The sequence below is a fragment of the Furipterus horrens genome, unplaced genomic scaffold (assembly GCF_987537825.1).
Source record: "Furipterus horrens unplaced genomic scaffold, mFurHor1.1.pri manual_scaffold_5, whole genome shotgun sequence".
NCBI classification, from domain to species: Eukaryota; Metazoa; Chordata; class Mammalia; order Chiroptera; family Furipteridae; genus Furipterus; species Furipterus horrens.
This window is the reverse complement of record NW_028327175.1, coordinates 25,414,179-25,428,486: the sequence shown is the minus strand read 5'-3', so window position 1 is coordinate 25,428,486 and position 14,308 is coordinate 25,414,179. Positions and strand designations below refer to the sequence as shown.

Below are 14,308 nucleotides of genomic sequence, written 5' to 3'. Positions count from 1 at the left end.
CTCAGAAACCTGTTGGTTTATGGTGTACTAAATTAAATTTTATATCTGAAATATCACCTGGAAGATTCCTCAGTCTCTCCATTAACAGCTTTGATTTGCTGGGATGTGTTTTGCTCATTTGAAAAAAATAAGTTAAATTAATGTGTTGCAGGAATCAAGAACTTTCTTTTGTGGCCAACCTCAAAAAAGGTATTTGAATCTTTCAAACCCTAAAACTACTTCTAAAATGTGTTGAATTCTGCAAGCAAGGGACTGTGGTTAATAAGCAGAAAAGTGACAAACAAGGTTTAAAGTATAAAACCATAAAACAGATGCTAAAATATTACATACTATGTGAGAGATTGATACAGGCCCACATACACACATATGCACATCACAAAAGTGTTACATGCTTAAAACCTATTTAGAAAATTAAACCAGAGTTCTCTTTTTTCAAAATCACAAAAAGCATCAAGGTAATTATTTGCAGTATTTTATGGTGCCGAAGTTCAACTTAGTCCCAAATGATAACTATAAGACGGGCAACACTTTTTTTTTAATCTAATCACAATTTACAGAAAGCCAGCAAACTCTTTTTTTTTTTTTTTTTTTTTTTTTTAAGATTTAATGTGTTTTATTGATTAAAATATTACATTTGTGCCCCTTTCCCTTCCCTCTGCTCCCCTCCACCCGGTGGCCCCCTCCCTCCAGTTGTCCCCCCCTTTTAGATTATGTCCATTAGTTGTGCATACAGTTCCTCCCAACCTCTCTCCGTCTATTCCACTCCCTCCTACCATGATCCCCAATTCCTATATCATCTCCCTCCCTCTCCCCACTCCCCCTCCCTGTTGACCTCCCCCCACTATATTTCCCTTACCCACAGTTCCTTTTCCGCTCTCGTTGCCTGTTTAGTTTGCCTTTGTTTCATCTCCCTAGCTTCTGTTTTTTAAACCAGTCCCTTTAACTTCTCATATAACAGTGGTTTGGATCTAATGAACTCTTTCAGTTTTATTTTGTCCTGGAAGCACTTTCTCTGTCCTTCTATTCTGAATGACAATTTCGCTGGATAGAGTATTCGTGGTTGTAGGTTTTGGATTTTCATTACTTTGAATATTTCTTGCCAGTTCCTTCTTGTCTGTAGGGTTTCCCTTGAGAAGTCAGCTGATAGTCTAATTGGGACCCCTTTGTACATTATTCTTTTCTTCTCTCTTGCTGCTTTTAAGATTCTCTCTTTATCTTTAATTTTTGACATTTTGATTATAATGTGTCTTGGAGTGGTTCTCCCTGGGTCCAGTCTCTTGGGAACTCTCCTTGCTTCTTGGACCTGCAAGTCTATTCCCTTCCCCAAGTCTGGGAAGTTCTCCTTTATTATATTTTCACTCAATTTTTCAAGTTCTAGTTCATCTTCCTCATTCTCTGGCAAACCAATGATTCTTATGTTGGGCCTTTTATAGCTGTCCCAGAGGTTTCTGATCCTCTCATTGTTGCTTGCCATTTCCTCTCGCTGCATTAGTTGACTGCTTGTTTCTTCTCCATATTCCAGTTTGTTGAAATGGACTCTGGATTCCTCACCATCTGTCTCATATGTGGTTTTGTTCCTTTCGTTATGAAAGTTTTTCGCTTCTTTCATATCTTTTTCCTGCTCTTTTGTGAATTCTGTAAGCCACCTGATAACAATGGCCCAGAACTGAGCCTCTGACAGGTTTCTTATCTGTTCATCTGTCAGGTTCTCTATCTGCTGTCTGGTGAGTTGTGCCACCGGGATCTCTATATTTGTCTGCCTCATTTTGACAGATGCGTTTTGTTTTCCTGGGCTGGCTGTAGGGGGCAGTGTCTGCGTACGCGTCACAAATCAGCGACCGGCAGGCGCGCGACCTATTTCGCAGCCCTGTGGTGCTTTCTGTGGGGGCGGGGGTCCAAGATGGATTCACACAGTTATTCAGCTAGGAGACCGGGATCCGTCCTCCCGCCCCCCTGGGCCTCACTGTTCAAGGCGATGCTGCGGTTGCTCCCCCGCGCCGGAGTCGGGCACGCCAGGGGCTTGATTGGAGTCGCGCACGCCAGGGGGTTTATTCGCCGCCCCGCCCCGCCGCTCCGCAAACAGCTTTGCCTTCTTTAACTCTTACCTGCCCAAATGGCACCGCTGGTTTATAACTTCATATGTTGGGCTTCCGTGTAGCTTTATTTTCTGGAATTTCTAGTTATCCTTTGTTTTGAAGTAGTTGTATTCCACTATAGTTGTAGAGGGAGACCTAGCGTGTCCGTCTAAGCCTCCATCTTGGCCGGAAGTCCGCCAGCAAACTCTTAAAGTATATGACAGAATGATAGGTGAGCCCTGGACTTGGTCTGTTTCCCATACAAGAGAAACTATCAAAAATTATTTCATGATGGTAGGAGACAGCATTATATCATTTTCATTTAGAATACCATAACGATTTTATGAAAGCACTGTAAGAAAAAAAAATGCTTAACTTTCAAAATGTTGGTTAAAGTAATTCCTATGAAATCTCCTCTTAGGCATTTCTTGAGTGTCATCACTCCACCTTCATGGACTCTGCCTTAGAGTAGGCAGCTTTTTCTTGTTGTCACCTTCTAATGGACACCAGACCACCCAACTTGTCCCTCAGTCTATTATTTACATGGCTACCCAATGGTCTTCTACACTCAGGGTTGACCATAGCACCATCCCACTCCCTAGCTCAATGGCTTCCCATCACCTACAGAATAAAACCCAGGTATTGAGCATGACTTACAAAACTCTTCATGCCACACCTACTGTACTAATTTGAATTTCCTAGAAAGCAAAGCCTGGGAGAAGAACATGGGTACTTGAAGTTGGTCAAAAGTCAGGGCAAAGAGAGAGTGAGACAGGAAAGGAGAGGAGTCCATGAAAGGCACATTGCTGAGCTGGGCACAGAGGCAGTGTCCCTCTGAAAGACACAAGGCGGAGCATTTGCCATCAACTGTTCTTCCTCCATTGGGTGAGGCTATGGTTGCCTCAGAGCATTAATTCCCACCCAACCCCTATTTCCAGGCTGAGCCCGTTCCCTAGCTTCAAGAAAAGTCATAAAGCTGAAAAACTGGGAGAAACCACTGGTGTTTGGGGAAGAAGCTGTTCAACAGCCACATCTATAGTCGGGGCCAGCCAAAGGATGGCATTGGGCGCCAATAGCATCTGCTACACCTCCTCATCTCCCCTACTCACACTCACGCACAACTACAATTTATTCCTGCCAAAGGAGTTCCCTGAGGACACCCTCTCTCCGTCCCTTCTACATTCACAGTCTCCACTGGACTAAGAATGCCTCTAATCCACCTGCTGCTCAGCCTTCAAACCTCAGACGGAGCAGCACCTGCTCTATAAGCCTTTCTATAATTCCTTGGAGAAGATACTGCTCTCCTTCACCTCTGCTCACACAGTAATTATCCAAACTTTGCTCATAGTGATTCCATGATGACTTTGAAGAATCTGTGCTCATGTCTGTCACTTGTTACACTGTAAGCTCCTTGAAGACATGGCCATTTTTTTTCATACCTCTTTTCTTATTTCTAGTATAGAACCTAGCAAACCCTCCAAGTATAGAACATCAAAGAAATGTAATGAAAAAATACATGATGAATAAGGAAATAAATAACATACATGGCATGCCTTGCACTTCTTCAGTAGAAGTTCAGCCCAATTACCTTCTCAATCTTTTGGATAATTAAAGTTTTCAGCAAGAAACAAAGTTTAAAATAACAAATATTTGGCCTACCTATTAAAACTAAGAATAGGTTAATAAAAAGGAAACACCAAAACCAAAACCAAGTTAATAAACAGCAAATAGTCTAATGATTAATTCATCTTTGTAAAAAGCTTCTCCAACACCAGAGATGCCATACAAATCACATATTTTATTATATTATATACAATGTATCTGTATTGTTTAATATTTAGTGCTCATTTTGTTCAAGTCATTGTACCATGTGCATTTGTAGTTAACAGAAGACAGTTTTGTAATAAAAATATTAAGCATAATTTGAGAGGGAGTACACATCATTTTAAAGCTATCTAACAATCCCAAAATAGAATATTAACAACACACTGAAAATCAAGTGGTAAGTCCTGCAGGTGTGAGCTCAGTTTTGGTGGAGTTAAGTGCTAGCTGGGATCACAGTCTTGTCTCAGTGTGAAAACCCAATAGATAGAACTTTGATGTACAGAATTCACTTCATCCCACAGCTGAGAAAACTCAAGACTAAATCTAACATGTGCAGGACCCCAGAACAAATACTGGCACGTGCACTGGGGTTTCATCCAAACACCTTTCCCTGTGGGACCATCTATGATGCATTCCAACTAGCAAAGTTCTGTGAAATTTTGGAACTCGACTCTACCACAGCTAAGGGTTGTCGATACTCAGGAACAGTGTCGTCAATGTCTGATCAGAGCCAGAGAATACAAGAATAATCATTAACATGACAATGAATACTATCCCTAGATGACCTTGGGCTAGGGACTTAGATGTGAGGCTTAGGGAGATCTGGAAATCAAATGCATTTATTTAACTTCATCAGAAAAATATCTGATTCCAGATGAAAAATTAGTTTATATGTATAGTTAAATTTAGTTTAATATTTAAGATTAGAAGTGCTTTGGGTCTTTATTGAGAAGTTTTATTTTGTTTTTGTGATCAGAAATATGCCATAAAAACTTGTCTTATTTATATCAATTAGCCTATTGTAAATTATTTTCATTCTATTATTTCACTTAATAAAGTCATGGTTTCCAAGAACCTATAGATAACATTAAGTGAGGACCTGCTGCAATGGAACCGAGAAAAACCACTCAGAGAAACACAGAGTGCTGATTACTAGGAGCTGGGGGGTTGGAAATGATATATTTGTCAACGATACAAACTTCCAGTTATTAGATTAACAAAATTTGGTAATCTAATGTACAGCATGGTGATTATAGCTAATAATATTGTGTCATATACTTGAATGTTGCTAGGAGAGTAGACCTTAAATGTTCTTAGCACAAAAAAGAAATGGTAATGATCTGTGTGATGGAGCCGTTAGCTAATACTATGGTGTTAATCATTTTGCAATTTTTAAATGTATCAAATCAATGCACTGTACACCTTAAAACTACAAAATGGTATGTGTCAGTTATATATCAGTAAAGATAGAAAGACATGTTTTTCCCCTATAGTCCATTAATGTAATATATTCTCTCTAAACTGTACCCAATAATCAGTAAAGCAGCATCCCTTGCTATAAAAATACATTAACATATCTATCTTTTCTTCCTTTTGGGGCATTCAGATGTGCCACGACTATTTAAATGTGTCACACAGAGCAATGCAGCATGGCTGCCCCATACCTGTCATGGCTTTCATCAGGGTGTGGATGCAGGTCGTTTTCCCTGCTCCACTAGGCCCCAGGGTCATTATTCCATGCCGAACTCTCTGTGTTTCAAACAGCTGGATGACTTTCAGTTTCCAAGGAGGATGGCTGATTAAACCAGCTTCTTCAACCTGAAAACATAACAAAACCCTACATTGGGCCACATCAACAGTGAGCTGGACTTACCATTGTGCTCACAATAAGCATAAACATAGAGTAGGGGGCAAAGGAGTGGGGAGCTATTGTTTAACAGGTATGAAGTTTCAGTCAGAGAAAATGAAAAAAGCTTTGGAGGTCAATGCTGGTAATGTTTACACAATAATGAGACTCTAACTTAATGTCATTAAACTGTCCACCTAAAATGGCTAAAATGATAAATTTTATATTATGCATTTTACCACAATAAAAATGTACATTGCATAAAAGAATACATATACATAGACTGAAAGCAAGGTAAACATAATCAAATGTTATGCCAAGCTAGTAAGAAACATCTGCATTTGTCTTTGGGAACTGAATGCATTAATATTAATATTTTATCAAATGTATATCTTAAGAGCAACTTAAGAAAAAAGACTTAAGTATCAAATGTATTTTAAATGTTTGATATAAAAGATTATATTTAGCCCTGGCTGGTGTAACTGAGTGGATTGAGCGCTGGCCTGCGAACCAAAGGGTCGCCAGTTTGATGCCCAGTCAGGGCACCTGCCTGGGTTGCACACCAGGTCCCCAGTTGGAGACATGCAAGAGGCAACCACACATTGATGTTTCCCTCCCTTTCTTTCTCCCTCCCTTCCACTCTCTCTAAAAGTAAATAAATAAAATCTTTTAAATAAATAATAAAATAAAAGATGATATTTAATAACTGAAAAAAACTTCTAGCATACCAGGTTGACTGAAATTCCACATAAGCTTCAAGCTCCTTATAAATCCACTGGATAGTTTTTATCTATCAAATACTGTTTGAAAGTTATTCTGTGCCAAATTAGTCTAACTTTAATTTTCATAGCAACACTATGACATTGGTACTATTGATATCTTCATTTTACAGATTAAAAAAATATATAGACACAGAAAGACTAAGTGATTTGGCCAAGATTAATACTTGTAAAGTTATGAGGTGGGGATCTGAGTCCCAGAAATTCAGCTTCTTGGTCCATGCTCTTAATTAGCATGCTATGCTTAAATGCACTACAAATGATGCTTTTATTTTTACTTACATAATTTTAGATAATAATTATGTATGTTTTATACTATGCATATTCTCCAGATTTTTCACGTTACAAATTACTAATGTAACTCACCTTACAAATTATTTTATATTTAGCTTTTTAGGTAATGCTACAATTAATTTGGCCATTTGATAAAAAAGCCATTTACAAAATGAACTATCACTCTTCACTGATTAAAAAAAGGAGATTAAGACTTTTATACACTGATTTTTTAAAAGCAAAATATCTATTTAATACTACCACATTTGATTTTTATTACAAGTATCTTCAAGGAACTGAAATGTATTTTATAAGTATGATCTAATCACCATTTCTATGAAACTTTTTTTCCAAGCTCTTTTTCATAGGAAAGACAATGGAGGCACAAGGTTTACATAATTCATTCAATTCCTAGGAGAATAAAAAGGTAAAGCTGCACCAAGTATAATGGGAAATCCAGGCACCTGATGGTACAGATTCCCCCAGAGCCCAAGGAAGGAATCACAGTGGTCATGAGAAGGGGACAAAAAGACAGCTGAGGAGCCACATGAGATCGCTACCAATGACACTCTGACAGAGCCACACTGGCATGGGCATGGCAGTCAGCTGAGCCCTGCCAGCCCCTGCTGGCCTATCACATTTTGTTTTGGAATCTGATGTGGATGGTTTCCATCAATAACAGTGTCACCAGCACAGGGCCAGCCGGACGTGTGGTTGTGAGCTGGAAGAAAGAGCTCTACCCTTGGAGTGCAACAGCCTCTCTCAAAACAATAAACTAAGTCCTAATCCAACAAACAATAACATTTCAACATTCTGAGGTTTTACTATATTGCCTGAAAATATTAATCACTAATCCTTGTATGTAAATAGAAATCACTACTGTGCAAATTACATGGCACTTTTTATTGAAGTTGAATGTCTTTATTTTATAAGTTACTACACTCATGAGCAACAACATATTAAAATATACTCTGATCAGCAAAAAATATAGTAATAGTACAGCAATCACAGACTCAGGTGTTGTTCTTGGAACTCACAGATTTGTGCTACAGGAGCCCCATGTTATTCCCATGAAATTCACATGAAACAGACACAGTACTTGATGCTCCATGAAGTGTATTACCTGTCTATTAATTGCCACCTCCAGTTCAGGGTAGCCTGCCTTGTCCAGAAGAATATTTGGGAAGAGATCTTCAATCAAACTCAAAAATAATGGTTCATCCTCATCAATCTCAAAAAGAAAAGAAAGGGAAATCAGAACAACTATTTTTGGCACAATCATAGCAATGTTCAGGTAAACTGATGATGCCTAACACAGCCCAGATCATTTTATCATAACCATTAATAAGTAAAATATCATCTTCTTGGAAGTTAAGAAATGTTTCCCTCATGCTTCCCATAAATTAAAATTTATTTTTTAAAAAGGAAAGGAGAGGAAAGGGAAGAAAAAGAGAAAAAATAAAATAGAAAGCAATTAAATATTGCCTATATGACAACCTTCCTATGTATGAAATAGCCCACTTGGGGTTATTTAAAATTTCTAATTTAAATTAAAAAGAATTTATAATGAGAGATAGTAGCACATTCATGAATTGTAATTTGGTTCATACATTCATATTGAAATAAAAATAGATCATTCTGTCACCCTGTGCACAGATCCACTGATACTGGAAAATTGATTCCCAGTCTCTACCATGAAATGAAGAGTACAAAATTAGTACACACTTGTAATATTTACATACAATTTTCTATAGACTTTAAAGGTGAGATGTTAGCTCTAAAACACAAAAATGATTCAAGGTATTTGGAAACCTGACACGTGGATATTTTTTAAATCCATTTGAATTCTACTGGCATAGGCACATGTTAGACTAGACACAAGTCACCATTAAAAGAACTGGAAATGTGTAATTTAAAGTTATGCTCTCCAGCACATTATCTGATAATTAGGAATCTTAAATTAGCATATTAAATAAATATTTCTACATCTCATTTGTGCTTAGTTAGTTGAACTGATATTTGAGCAAGTGGAACATTTCCATCTGTGACTCTTACCAGTTTAGAAAGATTCATGTCTCGTAGGACACGCATGACGATCGTGGACTCCGTGTCTGTGGGGTTGGCTCTTTTTGCTGCTCCCAATGTTCGCAGAACTGATAGAATGTTACGCAGACCAAAATCATAATGTACCTAAAAGATATGAGGTACACCAGGCTTATTTTCAATATTAACTTACACATGGAAACTATACCAATTTGACAGAAGACCTGTTTACAATAATAAATAAATACTGAATTTCCTTTAGAAAACTTGTACAAACACTGACTGAAGCAATAAATATTTTCATCAGTATATTTTTGAGCAAATAGAGAATATCCAAAAGAGTCCTATCCTGTACCATCATTAATTTTAAGCTCTTAAATCAGAATTAATAGATATATCTTGACAGGGAGAAAGGAATATATTTCCTCTTGAAGTACACACATCCCTTGAACTTCTTAATCAATCATCCATAAGAATATGTCCTCATATCTTAAAGCTAAAATTCTGAACCAGAATTAAACTGAGACCTCAGTCATGACCATCATATATACATGTACTGATAAGTAAACAGGCAGGGGTATCAAGAAGGAAGAAAAATAATTACATTCCAGGATAACTTGAGTGGGTGGGGTGGTGTGAATAAGAACAAATCATAAGCCAAGCCCCCAGCTTTGTTAGTCCCTTAATATATATTTAAAAACTCAATCATGCCAAGTTTTAGCACATATAAAGTAAATAATTAAAAATTAATGTTCTAATCACAAAGAACACTATGGCAGTTCCTCAGGAAAAATTAAAAATACAGCTGCCATATTATCCAGTAATCCCAGTTCCGGGTATATATGCAAAAGAATTGAAGGCAAGGTCTCAAACAGATACGTGTACACCCACGTGCATAGCAACATTATTCACAATAGCCAAGAGGTGAAAGCATCCCAAATACCGATTAAGTGATGAGTAGATAAAGAAAATGTGGTATGTACGTACATGGGAATTTTATTTAGCCATAAAAAAGGAAGTAAAGCCTGTCACATACTATACCACGGATGAGCCTTAAGGATATTATGCTAAGTAAAATAAAACAGGCAAAGAAAGACAAATACTCTATGGTGTCATTTATATGAGGTATCCAAAGCAGTCAAATGCAGACTAACAGAAAGAACAGTCATCACTAGAGGCTAGAAGTTTTAGTGTTGCAAGATGAAAAAGTTCTGGAGATCTGCTTCACAGCTTTGTGGATGTGCCTAACACTATGGAACTCTACATGCAAAATGATTGAGATGGTGAGTTTAATGTTATATGTTTTTACCACAATAAAAATACCTATAGAAGAACAAAAAACAAAACCAAAGCAATTATATGCTAACATAACTGGAAGTGGTACGCATCATTTAGTACTAATTATTTGGAGGATGGATAAATAACAGAGCAAGGGCTGCAGGAGTAGAGAAAGAGTGCAATACTGAGAGAGGAGGTCAGGAGCTAATGATGTGGGAATTTTTCTACACAGTAAAAATATATCTCTCTGACAGAGGAAAGATAAGAATGAGAAAGTAAAGTCTGCAATAAGCAGAAGAAACCAAGAATGATGGTGACAAAGATAGGGTCAGTCTAACCAGAAAAACTCAATGGCCAGAGTCAGAAAACTCTGTCTGTGATCAAACATTTGCAAGGAAAGAACTTTTGCGTGAGAATGTAAGTTAGTTGAACCTGTGAGTAATAAAAAATAGATTCAAAGAAGTTTAGAACAGAGGCCAGAGTGAGTAGAGTGTTCAAAGTATCATATACGTGAGGAGTGTTATTCACATTTTATTTTTATGTTTATTACAATATATTATTATTTAGCATATGCTTTCAGTAACTTTTATTTCTATGTTCCAGACATTTGTGACATGGTCCCTGCCTCTTGGTCTCTGAACCCTTGTATAATCTTACTCCCTGAGTGTAGAAAGGATCTGTCATTTGCTTCTAACCAATAGCATACATCAAAGGTGACAGTTTCTATATGGTTACATGTACACGATTATGTGGTAACATTATGTAAGATTTGTGATGGTTAATTTTGTGTCAACTTGACCGGGCCCTGAAATGCTCATAAAACTGATTAAACATTATTTCTGGTGAGGGTGTTTCTGAAAGAGATTAACATTTGAATTGATGGACCAAGTAAAGCAGATGGCCCTTCCCAATGTGGGTGGCACCATCCAAATCATTGAGGATGGGAAAAAGGTTGGATTCGCCCTCTCTACCTGATTACTTTGCTGGGATATTGATCTCCTGCCTCCAGTACTCCTAGCTTTCCAGACTTCAGACTCGGACTAAAATTTATAACATCAACCCTTCAAACTATACCTCCAGCTTTCCTGGGTCTCCAGCTTGTATATGGTATATCATGAGATTTCCCAGCTTCCATAACTGTGTGAGGCAATATCTTACTATAAATTTCTTTACACACACACAAACACACACACCCTTACTGGTCCTCTGGCTATGAAGAATCCTGACTAATACAAGATTGTAGCACTCATCTTCTGGAATCTTTTTCCCTTGCTGACTTTGAGAAAGTGCCCATGTTGGAGAAAGCCAGGTAGCAAAGGATGGCACCCAGCTTTGTGGGAACTTAACGTGGCCTCCTCCCACTGATAGTTCAGAAAGAAACTAAATCCCTCCATTTTAAAACCTCAAGAAAAAGAATTCTGCGAACAACATGAGTGAGCTTGGGAGTAGATCTTTCCCCAGTCAAGCGTCAGATGAAAACACAGCCCCAGTCAACACCTGACTGCAGCCTTGTTAGACTCAAAACAGAGGACCCAACTAAGTTGTGGCAGGTCACCTGACCCACAGAAATTGTGGGTCAATAAATATGTATTGTTTTTGAGTTAGTAATTTTCTGGTCACATTATTACACAGCAATAGATAACTAATATAGAAGTAATAAATGATTAATGTTGTGCCTCTCAACTCTGGAATCCCATGAAGTCAGAACTTGCTACTCTAAACAGTGTAGGAAATCGGCAAGGAAGTTACAGCAGATAAGCAAGACAAACAGCAATGCTTGGCCAAATACTTGAATGAGCATGAAAATGAGAAGAGTGAATGACTGAGAGACTCCTGAAAATGATGAGCATACCAAACATATATTGTGATAAATATATAGGTGGGATGAAGAGAAAATATTAATATCCATAATGCTTTGGCTCTTAAATCATTCCAGATAGTATTCACTTCATTTCTATGCTGTAAACATCAATTTCTTTAAATGTACTTCTTAATAAGACTATGCATATAAAATTATATTTGTAATGATACAACTTTCTACCTTATATCAATAAAGTATCTGTCAACAACCCCAGTCTACAATTTTTCAAAATGAAAGAATTTCACTGAGTAGAAAAGTGAAACATGCATAAGGACATAGAAACCTTCAGAATGTCACACCTGCTTAGAAAGCTGCTCTTCACATAGCTTGTAGAGTGTGAAAAACTTCCTGGCCAAAACAATGTTGTCAATGAAGCCACAGCTAGCCAGCTTCACCCTTATGATAATCTGACGGTCAGGGACCATCATGGCCACAGAGCGGAAGTTAATCTTCAAGTTTTCAGGGAGTTCCTGACGCCCAGCATAGCCAGGATTCTACACAAAATAAAACCCAAGGATGAATGAGATATGATCATGGGGTAACAAGCACACATCAGCATGACATTAAAAGATTCCTTATGTACACACCGCAAATCTGGAATGACAACCAGAGAACCCATTTAGCTATCTCCCTCTCCTTTTCACTGAACAGATTAAGTGGTTAGTTACTAAAATGAACTTTGTTTAACACCAAAGGCTTTCGAACTAAAGTGAAAATTACAATCCCAATTGCCATTCCTAGGAAGTGGGTGACAGGTGACCGAGAAGATGTACGAAAACTGTGTTAAGAGGCAGAAATTCAGTAGCTCTCCCTTACCATGGTCAGAAAAAGTCCAAATTCAGGGTTCATGGTCACTTTATCTCCATCAGTAAAAATAAAAGATTTTTTATGCTCCTTTTTACATGTTAAAATAATGGAAATTTGCTGGGCTGCAACTGAGAGAACTGGTAGATCAATACGGTTAAATTCATCAAAACAACCCCAGGATCCAGATTGTGCCAGTCCTTAGAAAGGAAATAAAATGAAAAATTCAGTTAATACCTAATTTTGGAAAGCCAAGGAAAAGGACATTACACAGCTGCCAACACAAGCCAGAGATAGGCTGGTTAAAAAATAAAGTGGAGCAAATAGATGATGCATGAGTGCCCCAGAACAGCTCACATCATGTACTTTACCTGTGAACATCCAACCTGTGGTGATAAAGAAACGTGACAAAAGGCCAGTGACACTGACCTTTGATCCATCCAAAAAGTTGCCCAACATGTAGCCAATTAATGAAAAATAAATCTTAACAAGATATTTCACCTTAACTGAAATTTCTCAACAAATAAAAAAAAAAAAAAAAAAAAAAAAACCATAACCTTCACCTTTAAAAATCCGTCCAAGCCCTCGGAAATCCATCTGGTCCGAACAATTGAAAACCACAACATATTTTCCAAGACATCGTCCCATATCTTTGGTAGTTTCTGTTTTGCCAGTTCCTGCAGGTCCAGCAGGTGCTCCTCCCATACTCATGCCCAGAGCTTGAGCCAAAGTGATATAACACCTTGGGAGAGAGAGAGAGAGAGACATCACTAGAACCAAAGCTCCAGCATCTAGAACATACTTCTGAAGCATCACAGTGAAATGAAGCCCACACAAGATTTAAAAACCAAAGATCCAGACCACTGTCCCTACATAACATTTCCAAAACTGCATTCTAAAATATACTTATCTTTATGAATATTGAGGAAAAGGAGGGGGTGGTGTATGGCCAAATAAATTTGAAAATACTTAAAAAGGTTAAACAGCCATTTTTAAGATTAATACTTGGGTTTTATTTTTTTAATATTTTATTGTTTACGCTATTACAGCTGCCCAAATTTTCCCCTTTTGCCCCCCTCCACCCAGCCTGCCCCCACTTCCATACTCAATCCCCACCCCATTGCCCATGTCCATGGGTCCTTCATATATGTCCTTTGACTGATCCCTTCACCTTATTTGAATCAGTCCCCACATACCCCCTCCCTTCTTACAGCCACCAGTCTGTTCCATGATTCTGTGCCTCCAGTTCTATGTTACTATATATTGAGAGTTACCAAGTATGAAAAACAGTACACAGCAATTCCAAAACCAATTTTGCAACTTCTTCACAGAGATCTACCACATCTAAAAAATAGTACATCTAAAAAATAGTATTCTAGGAAACAGACTGAGAACCATTAAAGTAGATCAATCCTTTTTGGAATCTGGGAGTTTATAATCTGATGTAGTAGGGGGCCAATGGTCCCATGAGATTTAAATCACACATTGCTAAATAATTACATCTTAAATCCATTTCTGGGAGTATATACTAAGGGATAAATTTCAAAGACATGCCCTCCAGAGACAAGCACAGATCTGTCCATGTATTTGTATATGTTTATATACATGTACATACTCTCCCCTATCAGAGAAGGAAAACTCTGACTCCAAAAAACCTCCGCTGCCTTGCGGCATACCTCCTCAGGGGAAAGGCTAAGGGAGTAAACCCCGACAGAAAATCCGGAGCCGGAGTCCCTAAGGCGGT

The 14,308-nt window shown here is 37.9% G+C and overlaps 1 protein-coding gene across 1 annotated transcript in view; it reads right to left on the bottom strand.

Annotated features, from left to right (window-relative positions):
• The window catches only part of DNAH5 (dynein axonemal heavy chain 5), a 214,577-nt gene that overhangs the window by 108,245 nt on the left and 92,024 nt on the right, over positions 1-14,308 (bottom strand). The window contains exons 38-43 of the mRNA XM_090279309.1: positions 13,128-13,306; positions 12,577-12,764; positions 12,060-12,254; positions 8,634-8,768; positions 7,702-7,809; positions 5,345-5,498 (exon numbers count right to left, since the gene is read on the bottom strand). Coding sequence (XP_090135435.1) covers positions 5,345-5,498; positions 7,702-7,809; positions 8,634-8,768; positions 12,060-12,254; positions 12,577-12,764; positions 13,128-13,306 — 959 coding nt within the window. The remainder of the gene's footprint in view (positions 1-5,344; positions 5,499-7,701; positions 7,810-8,633; positions 8,769-12,059; positions 12,255-12,576; positions 12,765-13,127; positions 13,307-14,308) is intronic.